The 22,453-nt window shown below is 40.6% G+C and overlaps 3 protein-coding genes across 4 annotated transcripts in view; 1 reads left to right on the top strand and 2 right to left on the bottom strand.

Annotated features, from left to right (window-relative positions):
• The window catches only part of LOC106121568 (acyl-CoA:lysophosphatidylglycerol acyltransferase 1-like), a 158,229-nt gene extending 152,848 nt beyond the window's left edge, over window positions 1-5,381 (bottom strand). The window contains exon 1 of the mRNA XM_013317280.1: window positions 4,952-5,381. Coding sequence (XP_013172734.1) covers window positions 4,952-5,381 — 430 coding nt within the window. The remainder of the gene's footprint in view (window positions 1-4,951) is intronic.
• PlexA (plexin A) lies at window positions 5,377-13,374 on the bottom strand. The gene is made up of 3 exons (XM_013317374.1): window positions 13,050-13,374; window positions 12,336-12,461; window positions 5,377-11,586 (listed from the first exon to the last, which is right to left on the bottom strand). Exon 3 carries the CDS (start codon window positions 11,522-11,524, stop codon window positions 5,831-5,833), a length of 5,694 nt encoding a protein of 1,897 aa, XP_013172828.1. The 5' UTR covers window positions 11,525-11,586; window positions 12,336-12,461; window positions 13,050-13,374; the 3' UTR covers window positions 5,377-5,830.
• A 290-nt stretch (window positions 13,375-13,664) lies between these two features.
• On the top strand, window positions 13,665-22,053 carry LOC106121658 (fumarate hydratase, mitochondrial). 2 transcript variants are annotated; one of them, XM_013317375.1, is made up of 10 exons: window positions 13,665-13,845; window positions 17,574-17,690; window positions 18,421-18,502; window positions 18,728-18,849; window positions 19,355-19,587; window positions 19,926-20,131; window positions 20,469-20,672; window positions 20,894-21,055; window positions 21,362-21,492; window positions 21,874-22,053. In XM_013317375.1, exons 1-10 carry the CDS (start codon window positions 13,732-13,734, stop codon window positions 22,003-22,005), a joined length of 1,503 nt encoding a protein of 500 aa, XP_013172829.1. In that variant the 5' UTR covers window positions 13,665-13,731; the 3' UTR covers window positions 22,006-22,053. The 2 variants fall into 2 exon arrangements, with proteins under 2 accessions (XP_013172829.1, XP_013172830.1); XM_013317376.1 differs by lacking the exon at window positions 13,665-13,845 and adding an exon at window positions 16,297-16,714.
• Window positions 22,054-22,453: the final 400 nt, after the last annotated feature.

Raw genomic sequence — 22,453 nt, 5'->3', positions numbered from 1 at the left:
ACAAAAGCCAATCAATGAACCTATTCATAAAATTAAAGGAACGGACGCATGAATCACATGTGTCTTACTCGAAAACTGTTCGTTTCCACTGCGTAAACACTTGTGTAAAATATATTGTCATCCCTTTCGTTCTCCTTGAAATAAACAGAGACATAAGATAGTTATAAAAAGCATAGATAATGAAGACCAAGATGGCCGCCCGCATGACGCCAGTTTTTTGACAAACGACCTAAATAAACAGTAGTTTACACGTAATAAATGAAAGTGACAGAAAACAATATTTTATAAACTGATATTTTATCCAGCAAATTTTAAATCTAGCCTTTATCTATATACTTGTAAGTATATAAATATGTAGTCAAAGTATTTTACCATTTTGTTTGAACATAAATTCCATATGCGTATGGCCTTTGGTAATAAAAAAATGCGGTAAAATTAAAAAAAAAACTTTCTTTAGCCTTATCATTGCAGATGTTCTTTGGATTATTTTAACATACACAGGATCGTTTCAAGTTAAACAAAAGCTATATTAACAAAACAATTTGTGAATAATTCAGAAATTAAATTACCCTTGGCACAGATTTAAAAAAGACTGGACGGCAACCGTTTATCATTCACGCGCCTTTTAGTATTTTTTTTAATTCTACGTATTGAAGAGCGACGCGCCGTGAACTATGCTAGGTTCCTTTGTCGGGATTGTAAAATTAAATTTTTAAATGGGATGCTATAATTATTTTAATTTCAAGGTTTTCAAGGTCAAATTTTAGGAATAGAATAAAAAAATATTTAAACAATAAGTAATTATTAAGACGTCATGATTAATGATAAATGCTAATGAAATTGACGTCTAGTGTTTTAAATATTCATAAGTTAGTGTGCATATAATAAGCATTTATTTTTTTATGAGTCAAGAAAGGACGTCGAGATCTCGTCGGGCACAGGAAGGTTCCAATTTGCATCCCGGCGTTACAATCGAAGGATGCTTCTGTGGCATTTACGCTCGAACACTTTTAATTCATGGCCGCACCATACGCCCGTTGAATACATATCGTTTCTCATAAACATATTACAATTGTTCTCAAATCTGAATACATCTATTGTTTTAAAGTATATACCTACTTTTATCGATAAATTCTGATGAGATTTTTACATTGTATTCAAGCATTTTTTTTTCTTACAAGTACAAAGGTTTGCTTCTACGTGATACTGCACCTTACTCTGAAAGATCTGTCTCGTTTGATTTAATAATAGAATTTTTAGTAATGTATACTTAGAAAAAATATTACTTCAATCTTATTTCATTTCAGGCTTGCGCAGGCTTAATATAAGACTATACCAAAAGTAATAAAAATCCAAGCAATCATTCTATACGAGACCAAAATGGAGTGCATTCAAAACTTCAAAGGAATATAAACCGTGGAGACCTTTTAAAAATATTGAACAATTACCGGATCGGGCTTTCACCGTATACGACAGCCGGAGAACTTTCTGAGCCGGATCGACTTCGACCAACTTCATTAAGGGCGGAATTCCTTGGAACTGGTTCCGTCAGTTCCTATGTCGAGTGTAATTGGGGGAGGAGCGTGTTGAACTTTGTCGTGGCCGGAACTCGAGATGAGATGAAGACATGAACGTCATATTAAGCTCGTTACGTTTAATATGATATACCAACTTAAATACACTGATTTTTCAATCATCAATCAAATAAGATATTCCTATGATAGTGAATTTTGCTGCGGCTCAACTAGTTGCAACCAAAATTAATCGTGAAGTTATAGTTTATTCATTGCATATAAGTACAAAGTCTAAAAACGTTCACCACAAGTGGTGTATTAAAAGCTTTGCTGTATTAACGAACACGAAACTGAACAGAAATAGCTTTTAAAGACATCGAGTTTGCATATCAAAATACGTGGAATATATTATGCGGGTCCCCGGCATGAGTCATCGGTCAAAAATGCAAGTCGAGAGCGATACGAGACCGGTCGGTCGACTAGCGAATAAGTATATTGTTCATTCAATTACAAATTAAAAGAGAGTAATATATGTAATGAGATTTTTCGAGCGCACTCGACGGTTCGCAAGCGAAGTGGGGCTGACATGCAAATCTGCCACTCGTGTGCAAATGTGACGAGCGGGCGGGGCGGAGCGCGGGGCGCGGAGGGGCTCGGCATTCCTAGCCGGTGGCGGGGGGCGGTCATCGACCGTCCTCCGGTACAACTACGCAGCCGCATAAGGTCAATACAGGCTGCCGAGGTGCCGCGGTGCCGAGCGACCGGTCCCTCGATACCGTATCGTTACATTGTTCCATTGACGGTTGTGCACCGCTGCAAAAATCAATTTCGCATCCGCCACGAGAAATCTAATTTGCAGCTTGCGTAAGAGAAGATATATTCGCAACGTGATTGCCAGTTAGCCGTCCTAGGGGGACGTGGCACGGATTCGTTTAATGGGACATTTATAAACGATCTCACATAAATAAAGATGGAGATAAATAATTTTATGACTTACTGTACTTGGCATTTTATAATTGAAAGAAATAAATTTCGCAGTGGCTTAAATCACATTTAATTTTTAGGTATATATATACCATATTTTACTTTATACCATTCCTTGTCCAAGTTCTTTTTGTTTGTAATTCCAACAACTTACTTATAATTCAAAACAAATATTATCGCCAGACCGCAAGTCCGACATTCGGCCTACAAGCTGTCGCAGTCACTAATTCTCATTAAAATACATACAAAAGCGATATGAGTAACAAAAATATACAAAATGAACACGTCGCAACTCGATTCTGTATATTTTTATTGGACTTTATTACGGGCACTGACTAACCACGTGTATCGTCACCCGATGACTCAGGTTCGATATCACACAAGTAAACAGGTATTCTGTGTAGATAAGGTTCCAGCAAAGTTAGGGCTAGTTCACACGCTCGTTTTATCAACATAATTAGAATACATTACGGTACTAATTCTAATCGATATTGCAGTCATAACCTAAGTTCTTATTCAACACACAACTACCTTCTCCGCAACCTTCCTAGGCACTATGAAGGAAAAAGAAGAGAGAATGTTGGAATACCCAGGAATTAGGACTTACAACCTATTTTATTGGGTTACTGTTAATTTTAAACCATACTTTATACTCTTTTATCTCGTGGTACTTACCGAAGCAATCCTATAAGTGGTGTACCTAAGAAATTTGAGACAATCATTCTGTCTCGTAATGATGATGACGACCTAGAGAAATCGAACCTAACTCCTATAAGATGTATCATGTTGCTGGGAAGACAGAATAAAACTGTATTATTTAAATCTGATTTGTAATAAATAATCCACTAAATTCAATAGCATGTAAATAAATATAATAAGATGGTATGTATTTTCCAGTCCTAATTTTTGCTAAGCAATTCTATGCTGGAAATCCTATGTCCAAAAAAAATAAAAACTGGAGTCTTTAAAAGATAGGCATTACTTTACAGTTACAATCATTTTTAACCGGTATTATTCAAATTCTAGTTTTAATTTATCAAAGAAATGAGTCACAACTTACATTGCATACAAAAAATTAAACATTCATAACAGAATCAGACCGTACGTTATAGCAGCGCAAGGTGATTTCTTCCAAGGCCTTTGTACTTAGATGATTAAGTAAACTACAAACTTACCTTGTTGTGCAGCCTTCGATGACTTCACTAAGTCTACATATTGAAAGTTCCAAAATCTTAAACGTATAATTAAAGTGTTTGGTGTCACTTGCCATGAATTAAAATCTGCAGCTCCGACAAGTCTCTTTTAGGTAAAGAACCAAATAAAATACAGCAGTTCTCGTCTGTTACATCTAACTAATATTATAAATGAGAGTTTAGATTGATAGATGTTTGTTAGAAGGTATCTCCAAAACGGCTCGACGGATCTTGACGAAAATTAGCACAGATGTAGAACAGTCTGTACACATAGGCTACTAATCAAGCTTTGTTTAATTCTATCTCTTTGATAAATGTCATATTTTTACAATTTTCAGTATTTTAGTTGTAGTGTTACTAAATGTGTCAATTATGTTAATTTATTTTACAAAAATTTCAAAACACTTTTGAATAATTAAATTTAAATTATAGTTGAAATAAACAGTATCATTGTCCGGTAGTGGAATTTTAAAACCTAAGTGCTATTTCTATTGTATAGAATGAAGTCCTAATTCCACTAGCGCTTGAAACTGACAGTCCTGCGGGGTCAGTGGCTAAGTGAAAATAGGCACTAATTAGCGAATTGTTTTTCAGTGTTACTCTTTAGTAGAATTGTTTAACCTTTTCACAGCCAAAGTAAATATATCAATTTTAATCAAACCGATAATTAATCCTAATTATCATGTAGTTCTCTTTGCCTAATCTATAGCTTAATAAATTGAGAGCTCGGACGGCACATAATTATAGGCAATTATTATATTTAAGTAAATTTTAGAATTAAGTAATTAATTTAAATGCATACAATTTAAGGCTATTGTATGATTGTAAATATTGAAATACTATAGACTGAATAAATTATGTTTGCCTGAAAACCATTATGTATTTATGCTTTTTATTTATTTAACATTCTCGGCGAGATTCTCAAACAATTAAATTATATTAAAAAAAATCTGGGGTAGACATAACATTTACTTAAATAACGATGTATTTTACGATAATCGTTAAGATAATAGTTGAGTGTTGTTCGCAGGAAAGGAGTTAATATATAATTTTTGAAATCAGTTCAACGGTAGTCCTAAGCGAACTTTTAAATATTTCAGGTATACCCAATATTGAACTATACCGATGGCCATCCCTGTTCTTGGTAATACAAAAAAAGGAAAATTATTGTCATGTTTGAGACAAAATTCTAATGCCATAATCGTATGAGAATTTCGCCAGGAATGTACAGAGACGTCGTAGAGGTAACTGAATACTTACGCTCGTATCCCGCAGTCCAGGCCCAAAGAGACACCATTGCCAGCAGCCAGTGGTACAGCAGGCCTTCCACCTTCCAGTAGAGGGGGGCGAAAACGGGTCTGACGAGGCGCAGCGCCATCATCCACACCACGTAGGCGGGTATGCAGTAAATGTTGTTCAGTACCGCGAACGCGGTCCGCGCCGCGACCCTCGCGTAGCGGCTGAAACAGCAGGGCCGCTCTTTGGTGACCGTCTCGCCCCGCTGCGACCGGGCGTGCGGGCCACGAGCCCGCGGAGGCAATGGATGGGTGAGGTGACAAGAGGCGAGCGCCGCGCCCCGGGGCGAGGCGAGACGGTACCGCGTGCTCCCCGCCGTCAGCTGCCAAGCGTTGGGCTTTCGTCGGCTGTGGCCGTGGCGCTGCGCCGCCCGAATAAAAACACACGTATACATTCGACGATATTTATTAATGGAATCGTTACCGGTTCACTGTCGGTTATTTCGTTAATAAGACTGCGAGTACAAATTTAAAAACGCCCGCCGGCGAGCCGGAGTGAGCTCGCCGAGGGGCTCACATGCGTTTTCGTTTGCGACACACATTTTACACCGATCGACGTAACATTAACTCGTACGACGCGAGCACACATAGACAGACATACACAATTTAAACTTTACGATGCATACTGCGGCACGACCATGGCCGGTCGGTTTCGTCGTGTAAAACAATACAAAGTTCATTATATAAAATTAAAAAACGACATCGGACCGCTGAAATAATACAAAAATTACAATATTAAAGACTGTACACTATCTAATATATACAATGGTTGCCAGCAGAGATATGTGCGGGGGTGGCATTATGTACAGGGCGGTGGGCGTACGGCGCGACGCGGCAAAGCGACTTACACGTCATAGTTGTGCGCCATTAGGCCGTGCACCTGCTCCAGGCGGTACGCCAGCCGCTGCTTCTGCGAGAACTCGTCCTCCTCCAGTGTTACCATGAGCTGCTCGTTATATTTGACGGCGTACGCGTACAGCTCGTTGAGCGCGCAGTTCGTGTTAAATTCCTTCGTGTGCAGACGCGACTCCTCCGCCAACATGGCGTTCATGTCCTGATCCGAAATGGCCGGCATCAACTTTATGTCCGCGTAGTAGCGCTCCACCCACTCTTTGTATACGGGAATGTCTTTCGCGTACAGCAGCTTTGAGGAGGGCGAGTCCTTGCCGAGGATGTGATCGGACGTTGAACACGAGTCCATGAACGTTTGCGCGATAACAGACAGACACGAATCCACCGTGTTAGACTTGTGAACGTCGAAGACGAAATTAGGATTCTTAATTAAATTAACCCAGAAACGAAGCGGAAGAGAATTACTTTTCCAGGTGTGGACGACCTCGGGGTCGGAGATAGCGTGCTGCAGAGCTTGGTCGTCGAGGAAGTCGAACATGTACTTGATAGCGAGCGGCAGCGCCGAGCCGCGGTGTGCGGTACTGAAGATGGTCTCGAACAAGTCGTCGACAAACTTCTGTAGCGTGCCCTTGGTGGCGAGCAGACGTGTGAGATATATCTCTGATACCATCTTGTTGCCGCGCTCGCCCTCCTTATGAGCGTCGCCATCGTGATGACGGACGAGGTGCCAGTACTTAAAGCCACCGCCGTGCTCGTACTTGAGCGGGCTAGCAGGAGGGCTTGCGGAACCGTATTTACCTCTATTCAGTGTCTCATACGTATGCGACTTATCATTTTTCTCCATGTTGGACAAATTATAAACGGAGCTTTGTTTGGCCACGAGACTAAGACACGCGCAGTCCGGCACACGATAGTGATTGAGGGTGTTTAGCTTGCGCCATTCGCCTTCGCACTTAGTAGTGCTGTCCTCGTCATACAGAATCAGTCGACCGCAAGCGCCCGTGCGCCATTCCAAATCAAGCTCATCGCGGCTCGGCCTCTGTGAGTAAGGCGTCGCGCGGTAAATAGCATCGAGGCATTTCTCTTTCACTTGACTAATCGTATCGCAGTCTAGAACTTTGACTTGAACGTTTTCCGTGGTCGCTTCCAAGCCGCTCACGAATATCGTCTGTTGCGATATCGATACGCTCACGGTCATCGCTTTAAAATCTATCGATTGTCTAATAAGTTTCTCTTCGCTCAGAGAATACCGTGCTTCGGAGGTGATCGCGTCCACCGGGCCCTTGTCGACTTGACCTTTCATCGACCTAAATAGAAGGTAAAGCGGCTCGCCGGCACATTCGCGTAAGAATTTATACAAAAGGAAAGTAAACCACGCGCTGAGCATCTTTTCAGCAACACTCTCGGTACGCCTTAGTAATAGCTTAGGATGACTTTTCCCCTCCATGCACTTTTCGATTAGCTCTGCCAGCAACGTCTTTAAAACATCAGTACAATATTCCATCTTACTTTGTAAAGTTACCATAATAAGAGAAGCTACATTAACACGATCTCGCATTGAAAAATATCTATTGCTTTCTAAAGTACGAATAAATAATAATAGGAATGTTTTATGCATTATCAGTTGGCCGAACAATTTCAGACCCTTCTCTTTCCTAATAAGCTCTGGTCGTTCCCACTGCAAGACGGCGTGGTCGTCGATATTTGGGAACAAGATCTTCATCGCGTACGTGCGGTAGTCCAGGAAAGGAATGCCGCCCGTCACGTCTCCCGTTAGGTCGGTCATCTCAGTCTGAAGCTCGGCGAACGCCTCTTTACACTCGGCCGCGACTCTTAACTCTAAAATATCCATTTGCTCCTGCATATTTTTTAATACCCTAATGTTTTCAGTTGATTTACGCCTATACATAACTAGAAACACGACAAATATCAATATGAGAATGAATACACTAGCGCTAACGCCGAAGAGTATTGGCTTGCCGATGGCCGCCTGCAGGCCGGCTTGCGAATCGTATGACAGCTTGCCTATCTTGTATGTGAGCGCACGGCCCACGCGCACCACCACTTCGGGCGAGACCACGCCGTCCGGCAACTCGTCGCGCGCTGGCGGCCGGCATGTCAACTGGTGGCGTGCCAATGACGTCACATTGCACACGCTCTCCCCAATGCGTACTTCCACGTCACTTTCAGTACATGCCCTGTCCAAGTTCTGACCGTTGATAGTCAGGTATTCGGACTTGTAATACTTAACGTCCTCGTCAAATTTCTCGTAAATAGGATCCGGATAAAGAAGAAAAGCATTGCCCGTTTTACTAGTCAGGTTCTGTACGCTCTGAACGTCGTCCATGTTAAAACCGTATTCTAATTCCAGAGGCCTGTCCGGGTCTAGATTGAGCCCCGCACTCTCAATGCCTGGGGACTCGCAAATGAGATGTGTCTGAAAATCGACTCTATGACAAGGAGCTATATACGGTCGGTTGTCGTGGTAGACATATATTTGTGGGAATTGAATGGAATGGAAGTTACGACCCATCACTTTAATGTTTATCCCTCCGGATGGAATGCCTTTGGGTTGTTTGCGTTGCGACGTTAACGGCGGGCCTGACTCGACGAATTCGACCACGGGGTCCTCTATATATTCAAACTTTTCGCGTTCCAGTTTCCGCACTCCGGTGTCGAAACGCATTCGTAACGTACCCATTTTAAGTTGATAAGAATGGCTCGTGCGACATACGGCTTCCTCGTGAGAAACGGAAAGGATCGCGCACGGTAGGTCGTCGATGAAAGCTTGAATATTGTTACCGGCGTTTAGATATTCGCCAGTAATACGTAATTTTGTTCCTCCCGATTGTGGACCGTATTTCGGTTGAATGGAATTTATTTTTGGATTCACGAAAGCGTAGTGATGTTTCGATTCCCCGCGATAGTCAGCGACTCTAACGACGACGGGGCCGTCTCGCGGGACCTCCTCGCCGGGCCCGTCCACGGTACAAACTATACGCCGCGTTTTCACGTACAATTCGACTATTGGCTGACATTTGATGCCAGCTATCGTAACGCCATTGTAGATATCGGATATGTTGCGACCTAGATTTATGCCTTCGATAGTTATATTCGTGCCTCCGTCCCACGGGCCCAGTTGTGGTCTAAAAGAATGAATTTCCGGATTGGGGCACGTTTGAGTACGATTCAACCACACACTGGGGGCACCGCATTGTTCTTGTACCTCGCATCGGTCTGAACCCTGACACCAACCACAACCGAACTTCTCTGGCAGAGCCAAACAGATACCGCAATTATCCGCCATGTCGCTACAACGATATATGAGTATGTGGGTGTCGTCCGGATTATCTAGCGGTTTAGATCCACCCCATATGACGGCAAACGATGCGGTTATATTCGGAGCACGAGACGTATAAGTAAATTCTACGGGTTCGCAATAAATCGTATCAGCGAGAAGCTTGGCATTCACGTGGGTGACGCGACCCTCAATATTAAACTGGCACACAAACCTCGTCTGGACTATAAATTGACCTATTATATGAACTTTAACTTTTATTGCTTTTTTTACACCCGATGGAACGAGAATCTCATTAGTGCCATCGGAAGTGGAATTAATGGTAGGACAGAAGCTTGGGCCGGAGCGGTAGCTAGGTCCTATCCTACTGACGCCCGTGACGAGGATGTCGTTCCTACAGTTCTCGGCAGTGTCGTGCGTGCAACGGTGACCGTCGACGCACCAATCGCAAGGGAACGACGAGCTTACACACTGAGTACAAGAGCTATACGTATTACAGTCGAAGAATGTGAAATTAGTCGCAACGAAATCGGGTCCCTGTGTCGTGCGCACTGACAGCTTTGCAGTAAAGTGATGCTGACCGGAGGGTATTGGCGGCAAGGCATCGGTACGAGGAGTGGTACAATTTACCCCGTCACGTCTACGAGTAGCATTAGTTTTAAGCGTTCGATCTAAAACTGTAAATGCGCACAAGAATTGACCATTGAGAGTCGGTAGGTTTTCTATATGTAAATCTAGAGTCCTTGCAGTAGTTCGTTGCAATTGATTCGGTGTAACTTGAGTGATAGTTGTACAACGTCCACTACGATAAGATATCCAATACAGAGGATCTTTAGCCGCCTCCTGACAGTCCGATCGAAGGCTACACTTATTCTCTAAGGAACACCAACCACAGTAAGGGTCTTTGACACCGAGGCATGTTAAACATGATTTGTATACGCTACACTCTTGAACTTTCACTTTAGACACTTTGCTCTCGGTCATCACATATAAATGCATTAATTGAGTATCGAAGAATAAGTCTTTGTTGACCGGCGAACGCTCATCGATTACGATATCTCCATACTCGAACGCCGAAGTGGCGCTCTCGACGACGATCTTCTTAAGATGTCCCTCGGCCGTGCCAGCGAACACGACAGTGTAGTCACCGGTCGCTGTGGCCGCCACCGCGGTCAGCCTCTTCTCGAATTTCGCCACGGGAACCGCTTCCACTGGTTGTTCACCTCCCAAAGGCGTGTTTACATCCAATCCACAGAAATCTTCGCTTATCGATTGTAATTTTGTTGGAATGCAAGGGTGGGATGGCGATATAAAGTCTAAGCCCCGGGAACCATTGCCACTGAAGCAAGTTTTTATATTCTGCATAAATTTTCGACGGATAGCCTTTAGAGAATAAACACAAAGCGCCGAAAGATTTGAAGGCGTGTTCGTATTTATTGACTCACTTTGACTGAAAGCAGCAAAGAGGACGTCGTGCTGCGGCGTTATTCCGAGTTCAGACGACAGCACTGAGCCGGCTTTTCCAACGAAGGCGGCTTGTACGAGGTTGTATCCATAGTTGCCGCCACCCTCGCCTGTGCAGGACATCGGTATTTCTGTGTACGAGTAGTAGTTTTCGTCGTCGTGACACACACGCACCAACTTACTGTAATACGTATCGGATCCGACGCCGCGCAGCTGTGTTGTTAAGAAATAGCTGAATCCTTCCGAACTGAAGCCGTATACATAGTTTATAGGGTATCGTTCTCGGGATAGAGAATTTACGAACATTCTTGTGCCGGTCGTCACGGCGGTTCTGGCTATCATGAATAGACGGTCATCCTCTAAAGAGCGACTGCTCACGGTGGGTACTTCGGAGCGGTAAGGAGAGTTGCCGGTGAAGGTGACGCCGATATACATAACTTGCGTCATAGGGGGGTTGGGGGGCCCGGGAGCGATGAAAGCCACGGTCGACGCGCTGGCGTTGTTTGCGACCACCGGTTCCCGCACTTCGCGCACATCATGAGAAATGTTATTCAAGTTCCGCACTGAGCACAATCCTTGCAACACCGACCCGCACGTAATGAGACGGCTGGTCGCATAGTCTATGACGAGCGCCTTGTTGACGTTATCGGTGGGCTTCTTCACAAAACTCGGCGGGCAATCAAAGGTGCAGAGAGCCGAATCGTTGACTGGTCCAGTGACGAACGACTGGGCGACCTCGAGGTCGGGAGACAGCTGGTATATTCTGTTGACGGCACCCACGTAGACCCGGCCGGTGTTGCGATCGACGACCAGGTGGTTGAAGAGCGACGAGGGCGTGGCGAGAGGGTCGGAGAAGGAGCGCACGACGTCGTGGGAGCCGTCGGCGGCGCCGAGGGCCGCCAGGGCCAGTAGCACGCGCCACATGACGCGGGCGCATCGGGCCGCCCGCCTACCGCCGCCGTCCGCGCGGCTCCCCGCCCGCCCATCTGCAACGCGACACGTCACGGCTAGTTCACATCACGCGGCGACAACAGAGCGAGTTCTTCACCTCGCCACTATCTATCAAGTTGACAACACCAAATCGCGACTCTTCCACCATCTTTCTTGCATTCTCACATTATAAATTGGGAGGAATTTAACTTTTAGAGAAAAGTTATAAAATAAACGCTAGTGTGTCAAGGACTTGTGTACTTTGTTATTAATGTAATGGTTGGTCTGTGATCGCGCGGTCATAACCGCCTGATGTGAACTAGTCGTCAGCCGCACGCACTAGAGCCGTCCGTTCCTATCGCACGGCGCCCCGCCGGCCACGGACCTGAACCCACGACCGCCTACATCGTACGCGACTTGGTGCAGACGCGGCGCGCCAGTGCGATCAGATCGAGAAAGGACGCCCAATCACCGTCCTTCTATCTTCTGTACTAACCTTTGCACTACTGGGACAATTACGGTCGTATCAGAATATAACGCATCCGGAAAATTAAACGCGAACAAATATAGGTTAGTACGGGGAAGAACGGGTTTCGGCGGCCTCCGGCCAGTGCAATGTATCTTTATTTTTTACACACCCGACGAAAGCCTCAACATTATAATGGGGAGTAACACAAAATACTTGGCATGCTGTTCGATACGGGGGAGCAAACGTGGTGGCGCAACGGGAAATAAAAATAACAAAAATGGAACTAAATATTCGAAAAAAAACTAAACACATTGACGACATCGATTCTATACTTACAGGATAGCCATGACGGAATTAGATCGGACGGGCTTCGATATGACGGTCTACTTGATCATACGCGTATATAGAAGCGTACTTTCATAATGTGGGTACACCACACCGTCCTTGTTTCCCTGTTGAGACCTGGAACAACAAATATTACTATTTTAAAGCCCGTTGGGGCTCGATCGATCCCCTAACCCAAATTTAATATGCTTCTTGGGTTATCTTACACAATGAGACCAAAATATTTCACTCTGAATATTAAAAAAACGTTGCAAAGGACTAATATTTTTATTATTTACTAAATACTAAAAATTCACTATGCCGACATGAAAATGTTACATTACACGGTTGATCAGAACCATGTAAACCATAAGCATAAAAATTTTCTGTAACTTTATAATCCGATTCGAAAACCCCAAAGGCGAGACTCAACACTACGCCGTACGAATGCGACCGGTCGTTTAGTCTTGATTGCATTCCCTGCATCCACCCACTCTACGTAATACTATATATGCACGCGTGCCATAAAAAATTACTACCACATATTTTTTCAAACACTAAAAACAAATGATTACATTATTTTTTGGACGCTATATAGGTCTATTTCTTTGACGTAGGACGGAAAAGAAAGTCAGCCATTACCGCGCACGCGATTCGATAGACGGAAGCCATTCCAAACGCCACGCACTGTTGAACGAATTACACTTTATCAAGACTAGAACTTACCTTATGTAATGCTAAGATCTCAAAAAACAATCCTTTGGTATCCAGGAGCGTTGAAAATATTGTAATAATCACTAGAATGCACTTCACAATATTCTCTTTGTAATTATCTCACTATAATTTATAACGATAACACAACACCACAAGCGACCGTCTTTATCACAACATTATTTGTATAAAATAACTATGTCGAATAACCTAAGCCCGTTCCAATGAATAAAATGTCCCGTTTGCACAAAGAGACCACGACATGAGCATCAGTCTTCGTACATCGCCGTGGAATGATTATGGTTTCGCTTTTCGAACGAGTCTAGGCGTGACTGATCCGAGAAAAGCCGATCGCGTCCGATGGGTCGAAAATAGTACATATTTTAACCGACAGAGGGAGTGTAGCGTTCGGAAATGTACGCATTCATTCTATTTTAGAGGGGTTTACTTTTACATTAAATTAATTTTATTTCTTTATTGCGAATACAAACATTCAACAATGACGTGCATGCGTGCTAAAATTAAAAGTGGAACCCAGTTAAAACGTAAGTTTTTAATATTTAAAAACTTGATAAATATAAACACACTGGCAATGTTGTGAAACTCAACGATGAAACATAGACATATGATCTGTCACATCTGTCATTTTCTTCGGTAGAGAAACTTGATTAGACTTAAATAATTTAATTTTTAAATCATGGCTGTGTCCATGTTTAAAATTTGTGCTACACTTTCACGTTCTTCAACGAAGCTTCGAGGTGCCATCAGTCTTCTGGACAAACATGATTTTTCTACGACAAACATCAAACTCGTAAGTTGCATAACCGGTATATCTTTTTTTAAATTATAAGTAATAAAACATATAAAGTTTAAATATCTTAATATTTCGGTATTCGTATTAGTTTGGAAAATGGAGTAAAATTTCACATTTTAGGGTGAATCTTGTATTTAGGATATCATATTAGTAGCATTGCAAACTTAATAGTCAATAGTATGTTATAAACAAGTAAATCAGTTAGACTGTAATCAGATCTCATATGTAATATGGGCAGTGAAATGTTGCTATTTTAGTTTCATTAACAAAATACAAGATTATTGACAGTTTATTTATTTACAATGTCACAGCGGGAAGCTTCTGTTGATAGAAATCAAACTATAGATTTGTACAGCATTAAACCTGAACCTTTGTAATAGCTATATGTAAAAATAATGATTTTTTTACAAGGAGAGTTCATATAGGGATCACACTCATCCAATGACATCATCTGTGTGAACATCAATGTCACCATTTGTCAATGCAACATAGCACTGCGGTTTGTTGTAGAAGCAACTTAATATATTCCATATTTGTAGATTTAGTTAAATAAAAATTACTAGCAAAAACAATGCCAATTTATTTGATTGGATATAATTTTTTAGTCATGTATAAAAATTAAATCTTAAATGACAGTAGCTACAATTCAATACAAAATTAAATTGTTAAATTTTTATGTCATTAAACTCTTTAACATCTCTGTGGTTTATAAAAAAAATATTGAGTTTTATTTACATAGGAAAATTAATTAATTAATCATTGAGTAGCTAAATTTAACTTCTATATATTAGTTTGAAGATTGTGACAAAACAAAATTTCAACCATGCAAACAATGTAGACACTCAGGCATTACGGAGAGGATTAACTGAGTTTTATAGTAAACATAACAGTTTTTTCTCATATACACACATTCACACACATAATAAGGTTTTATCTTTCTATCACACATGGGTGATAACCATGTATGCAGAACTTATATGTGACCTGCATAATGTACCTTTTATATTACCAAGTAAAGCTACTGTTATTATTCATTATTATAACTCGATAATATTATTGTAAAACTATAGAACTTGTCCAAGGAGTTTCAATACATTTCAGTCAGGCCACATAGAAAAGAAAGAAATTATTTATTTCTTTTCTACTTACTTAAAGTCCTTTGTACCCATAGTGGGGCAGGGGGCGTGCACAGTGTGCCAGTGGGCAGTTATAGATTCAAGAAATGAAAACTATAGAACAATAGTAATTAAATTGTATGTTGTTCATAACACATTGTAAACTTAAAACAATCTTATACACAATGAAGATATTATGTGACAGATGACAATTATGTAAATTGTGTCTCCAAGATGCATATCATTTGAAAGATTGTTTTTCTTTTGCTTTATATCAACAAAGGTATTGTAGTGAATTATTAACTATTGTTATCTTTAAAGAAGCTGTCGCCTGAAAAAAAAAAACATAAGTAGCCTATGTGTTCTTCCAGACTATATTCTACATGTATGCAAAATTTCAGCGAGATCCATGGAGCTGTTCCGGAGATACCTACAAACATCTATCCATCCATCTAAACTTTTACATTTATAATATAAGTAAGACTAAAAAAAATTAACTATTTATTACTGCAGCCTTTTCTACCAGATATTGGTGTAAATTTATGTAATTTAATAATTTTTACTTGTTTCCGACCTCTTGCAATTAAAATGTTTTTGTTCATAAAGCTCTTATAAAATTGATATTCTGTTATAAAGAGTTCTTAAATCTTTAGTAAAATTAACTCATCTCACATTAACAATGTTATAAGAAAAATATGTTTACAATAACACCTAAATCTGTTGGTACAACATACATTATGATAAAAGCAATGAATGCACTAAAATTAAACCAACCTATTCACTTTATATGTATTGAGCCTAGTAATATGAATTTTTTCATTATGCCTAAATACAAGCCTATATTTTTATTTAATTATCTCACATAATCAATAGACATCTACTTCATATCTTATTCAAATTCTTCAAATTTAACGGATCGCAACTTCTTACAAAATGGAAGAACCTGGTCTATGGTTGGATCGGTTTTTTTACTTCAAACGTACCTTTTTTTTAAGAATTTGAACAACTACTTGATTATTGTCTCTAGTTCTAGAACATTCGAGGATTTTAAACGTTAACTTTACGTTCAACGGTATACGGTAAGCCGATTGTTTGTGTATTGCATTTTATGTCCTATGCGATATTAACAATTGTCTACAATAGGGGAGAATTATAATCTACGCTGTAGAGAATCTTTTGATATTAAATAGAATTGTTAGGGGCACTTTAAAGCACGTGATGTAACGTAACAGCAGAAGCCGGTAACAAATTATTACAATCGTTTGAATAAATAACTTCGCTATTGTTATCGTATGATGAATGTTTTAACCGCATTCAAATCAGTACTCCCACGCCATTTGAAGTGTGTAGCCGCATGTTTAGATAAACGTGTTATAAAATTGCGCGCGCGCCGGTCTCGACTCGACACCGTAGAGAGGGGACGCGACTGGTTTCATTTGTTACCAACTGCAACGTGGCTTCAAGTTTTGTCAACAAAAAACGTTCGGTTATTTTGCTACTGCCACTCGCGTAAAGCAGGCAATTTAAAAAGTAAAAGAAGAACTGGCCGCTTACACGGTGTTTGTTTTTTCTTTATTCTTTTTCGAATCTGACGTATAACCTGCTGAATACCGAATTGTCATTCGGGCAAGAGTTTTTTGTTAATTTTATCAGTTTTTATTCATCCAAATTTGATTGAGTTTTGTGAATAAAATAATATAATAATGGCGTGCACTACGTGTATGAACCCGGAGGGCAAGCCCGTGAAAATGGTAAGCAAATAATATGTACGTAATTAGGTAAAGCCATTGACCGATCGCCGATTCTTAAGAACGATGATATCTCAGTTTTAGATATAATTTTAGATTTTAAGTGCTGTAACATAAGGCATATAATTGTAGTTAATTTTATTTTGTTGGTCATGGAAAGGTTATCAGTGTAAATATAATAACGATATATTATTATTTAACACACATGATCTTTGCGTCTTATGCAAGCATTACTAGTACAACTGTATGATTTAATTTAAAAACTTTAAAATATAAATATTGTAAATTATATACGATCGAGCTTACATCAAGATATGGTGTTTTGTTTTGATTGTTTATTTAATTTGTTGTCCATGGGTTCGAATCTAAAAAATCATTTACTAGTAATTTACTAAGGTTAAGAAAGAGACGCTTAATGACTCTAAACAGAAACATTCCTTGGAAACTGAGTTTAAGTTAGAGAATGGAGTCCGTACTCCTGAATAGACGAAAAAAATCAGGTCAAATATTTCCATGACAGGAACTAACATTATCGAAATTCGATAATATCACCACAAGGTCACACGATATATAATTAAATAATGACAATTAAAAAATATACCAAAAGTTGAGAAAAAACGGTGGAATAATTTAGATTTTTACCTATTGTATTTAGGTAAAAATGCAAAATCTATAAAAAAAAATAACCGATTCTTTAAAGTTCACAACGGCGTTATTAAATACAAACATAAGTACCTATTCCTATTGTATTGTCACGTTTATTTGTCATTGTTTTGCTAACAATTTAGCATATTTACGCGTCAAGTACTCACCTTATATATATTTGTCTCATTATTTCATTCAATAAATATTGTTTTTTCAGAGGAAAGAGAAAGACACAATGGGTGAATTGGACGTGCCTGACGATAAGCTGTATGGCGCTCAGACTGTGCGGTCGATCATGAACTTTCCCATTGGTGGTATTGAGGAAAGAATGCCGGTAAGGAGAAATTACATAAATTTAAAACACTAACTCGAACCATCGTAGGAGTCTCTGGACAACAGAGTAGGGCCTTGACCCGCCAAAAAGATGCAGTACAAACAAGTCTTTAATAATTTTCTTATCGAACTATTGACGTAAACCATATCCTAACACAAGCCAAGAGCTTAGTTGGAATGGTACAAGAAATATCAATAAATTTTAAAAAAAATCTGCTAATATTTTCCAAAAACAATTGTATATAAGTCGCGAACTTGACTGCTGCATTCTTGAAATAATAACACGTTCAAAACAAAGTACGATGAATCGTCTTGAACGTGACTCTAGGTTACTCAAATTTCACTTATACAAATGTTTGAAGCAGCAAAGCTTGCTCATTTTTGTATAAATGCTTCACCGTCATATTGCTTAGGTATCATGTTATTGCGCACGTGTAGTACTTTATGTTGTGTTTAAAAGTTGAATGATTAGTCATAGGATGTATTTAAATGCAAGCATTCCCAATCAGGTCAATGAGAGTGCAACTTGCTTGCAATAACTTATTCGACCTTAGTTCAACTCACGTATGACATAGTTTTGTTAGTTGGCACCCTTCTCTTTATTTATCGTAACTTGGTGTACCATTACACTATAGATAAAACTTATAAAACTTAACTAAGTTTTAAGTTATATGAATTTCAACTATGAGTTTTATTTTTATACCTAATATTTTTTTGTTTGAATTTTACAGTACCCTGTCGTCATAGCCATGGGCATTTTGAAGAAAGCTGCTGCCAAAGTTAACATGGAGTTTGGTCTTGATAAGAAATTAGGTAATTTTAAAAGGGTGGGAAGGGAAAGAGGACTAAATTAGGCCTCCGGGACGCACACTCATCACGAAAATTTGCGGAATTGCTTCCACTTCACGCATGTCTTCTGTGTGGTTGAACTTATTGAAATTTACTCTTCCTGTGCTTACCCTCCGTGAATTAAACCTTCACGTTTGTCACCTTTTAATATAAAAATAAAATAGTAAAATACGATGGTACACTTTCCAGCTGAGGCAATAATGCAGGCGGCGGACGACGTGATATCTGGCAAGCTGTACCGCGAGGGACACTTCCCCCTCGTCATCTGGCAGACCGGCTCCGGCACTCAGACCAACATGAATACCAACGAGGTAACACCACAAGCTCCGCACCTTATACAACTAACTTTTATATATGGACAGGCAACTAGTTGTGGGATTTTGTGCCTATTTGATAAACGCCATTTTGACGTTAAAAGTAGCGGTTAGATCTCTCAGATACACAGATGAATTCCAGATGTAATTCTATTCTTTTTAATTACACTTGAAAGTATGTTAACTTTACACCAATCGAAATGATTTTTAGGTATTCAAAATTAAACTGCACAAACCAACAGAATAATGGATTTTTTCTCTGTCACTCGCTATCTCCATCTGCGCGTAGTTAAAAGAAAAGCTAGCTTGTGTCTTCTTCAGTCGTTGTAGAACATAATCATGTTCTACAACTGTGCTAAATTTAAACGTGATCTATGCAGCCGTCTAAAGATATCTAACAAACATCTATCCATCCATCCATCCATACATTCGCATTTATTTCAACGGGAATTTGAAGGAAATGGTAGTTATTTTTAACTTATATAGAAATTTGGTTATCCAGGTGATCGCCAACCGAGCTATCCAGATCCTGGGCGGTACCCTCGGCAGCAAGGACCCCGTGCACCCCAACGACCACGTGAACAAGTCTCAGAGCTCCAACGACACTTACCCCACCGCTATGCACGTCGCCGTCGCCATGGAGCTGCGCGACAGGCTGATGCCCGGACTCGTCGCACTCAGAGACACGCTCGAGGCCAAGTCTAAGGAGTTTGATAAGATCGTTAAGATTGGCAGGTACGTGAAGAGTTTAGCTGTTCCCTTATTTTCTATCTTATACTTTTCTTGTGTGTCGAAATTTACGTACCAGGCACTTGATTTTAGTCCCCTTTCCCTTCCCATGCTTTCCTTGTAACAAAAGGGAAGGGGAAATGTCCTCTTTGCGAGACACACAGAAAGACACTCCTCCATCGATTAAAGGTAGGCAACGTATCTGTAATTACAAGATGTCTATGGGTAGTGGTCGCTATTTCGGCGAATTCAAGTGGCCGTTTGCTCCTTTGTCAACTTATAGAATAAAAAAAGATTAGATGTTTTAGCGATGTCTGTACCATGTACCATGTACCATGTACCAGGACGCACTTGATGGACGCGGTGCCGCTGACGCTGGGGCAGGAGTTCAGCGCGTACTCGACGCAGCTGACGTTCGGTATCGAGCGGGTGTGCGCCACTCTGCCGCGCCTGCACTACCTCGCGCTGGGCGGCACCGCTGTCGGCACCGGACTCAACACGCGCATCGGCTTCGCGGAGAAGTGCGCCGCTGAGATCGCCTCCCTCACTGGTAACTCTTGCGTCTTCTATCAGGACCGTCATGTTGCGTCCTGAAGTGTACATTTCTCACTCAATCGAATTAGTGTATAGAATCTTAAGTATAAGAAACCATTAAACGCTTAACTGGTTTCTGAGACCAAAATGCTAATAACGATAAGTTTTATACGTTTCGTACTCAGAAATCCACGGTTAGTGCATCAAAGCTGCTTTTTCAGTTAACCTACAATGATTGCACATGTCTGGGCGCTAGTAGTTTCGCTATTTCAGCGAAATCAGGTGGCCGCTCACTCTTTTGCCAACTTTTAAAACAAAAAAAAATAGTGATGTGTGTATGTTTTATTCACCAGGTATACCATTCGAGACGGCGCCCAACAAGTTCGAAGGTCTGGCGTGTCACGATGCAATGGTGGAGGTGTCCGGAGCGCTCAACACCATCTCCGTCTCCCTCATGAAGATCGCCAACGACATCCGTCTTCTGGCGTCCGGCCCGCGCTGCGGACTTGGTGAACTCATGCTGCCTGAGAATGAACCCGGCTCCTCCATCATGCCTGGTGAGATTTCTACTTAAGGTACACTAGTTGTCGCACTTCACACGTTATGTTCTACATTCAAGGTTATGTTCTACATCTATGCCGAATTTCAGCGAGATCCATGCAGCCGTACTGGAGATACCTTCTAACAAAGCTTCCTAAATCCAAATATCCGGATTTGTAATATTAGTAGCAAGATTATTTGTTAAATTGTAAAAAGAAATGTATGTGATGTGATACAGGCAAGGTGAACCCGACGCAGTGCGAGGCGCTGACGATGATAGCGGCGCAGGTGATGGGCAACCACGTGGCCTGCACAGTCGGCGGCTCCAACGGACACTTCGAGCTCAATGTCTTCAAGCCCATGATGGTCGCCAACGTGCTGCGATCTATTAGACTCATCGGTCAGTACTCACTACATTATATAAAAGAAAAATCAGCACAACAACACAACAGCTACAGTACAGCCATCTTGAGACATTTTTTGACGTTGACAAGGGGGCGCTAGTGTGCTGTCTTAATTGAGTTTTTATGCCTCCATGTTCAGATAGCCTTGTCGGTTTATACTTTCGTATTAAAGTAAAAGCAAAATTAAATACTGAATTAAAGTTAATTTTTTACCAAAGTGGTTTAATGTATGAAATATACGATTATTCTTTTTTTTTTCAAAGTATTATTATATTGTAATTTACAAATATTTTGTTACACAGGTGACGGGTGCACGGCGTTCAACAAGAACTGCGCAGTGGGCATCAAAGCTAACGAGGCCAACATCGCCAAGATCATGCGCGAGTCGCTTATGTTGGTCACCGCGCTCAACCCACACATCGGATACGATAAGGTAACGTTCTCACTGATATTGCCTTGAACCTATCGTTAACTATCATATGAACACGCTGAGACAATACAGTAACAATTGCACTACTTAACTGTGCTATTGCTCCATTTGCCTCACTGATCAACCCTCATGTGAAACTAGTATAGCTGCTCTATTGTGTGACGTCATAAGACATCCGTGACGTCATAAGACATCCGTGACGTCATATATGTAATAAAAATAGGTAGTTGGTGTCTTTCTTAATTATAATACCTATAATTAATACCTAAGTTCAAAAAATATTTTTTCTGTCAAAATTTGTACTAATCTTATTTGACAGATTGATGTCCTTTCTCATATGTGTAGTGCGAAGTTTTAATAACTAATTATGTGCGTTGGTTTCAGGCGGCGGCAATCGCTAAGACCGCACACAAGGAGGGCACGACGCTAAAGGACGCCGCCATCAAGCTTGGCCATCTCACAGCTGAGCAGTTCGACAAGTGGGTGCGTCCCGAGGACATGCTCGGACCCAAGTAGACCATCACATGCCGTCACTACATCCTGCAACAAATGACGTCACCACAATACGCCGTCACCACAAATACACCGTCAACTTTTGCCGACACAACCAACATATACCGTCAACTTTTGCCGTCACCACAAAATACGTCGGTAACATTTGTCGTCATACATTAATTTACTTAACTATATTAGGGTTGTGAAAAACCGTATTTATAATACCTTTTTGTATTATTTTATCGAGTATATTCGCAATGTGTCAAATGTGTATGTGAATATGATAAAAATGGTATGGCATAAAATTGCAATAGATTTTTATACATTGTCCCGTAATTTTATATAGTCTTATATTAATATTACAAGTTATATTGTAATTATTGAGATGTGACATTAATAAAGAAAGAATTTCAAACTCAGAATGGTAAACAAAGAATATTAAATGATATTTCACAATTGAAAATTAAAA

The sequence above is a fragment of the Papilio xuthus genome, unplaced genomic scaffold (assembly GCF_000836235.2).
Source record: "Papilio xuthus unplaced genomic scaffold, Pxut_1.1 DF826938.1, whole genome shotgun sequence".
In the NCBI taxonomy this organism is placed as follows: Eukaryota; Metazoa; Arthropoda; class Insecta; order Lepidoptera; family Papilionidae; genus Papilio; species Papilio xuthus.
This window is presented reverse-complemented; position numbering and strand designations above follow the sequence as displayed.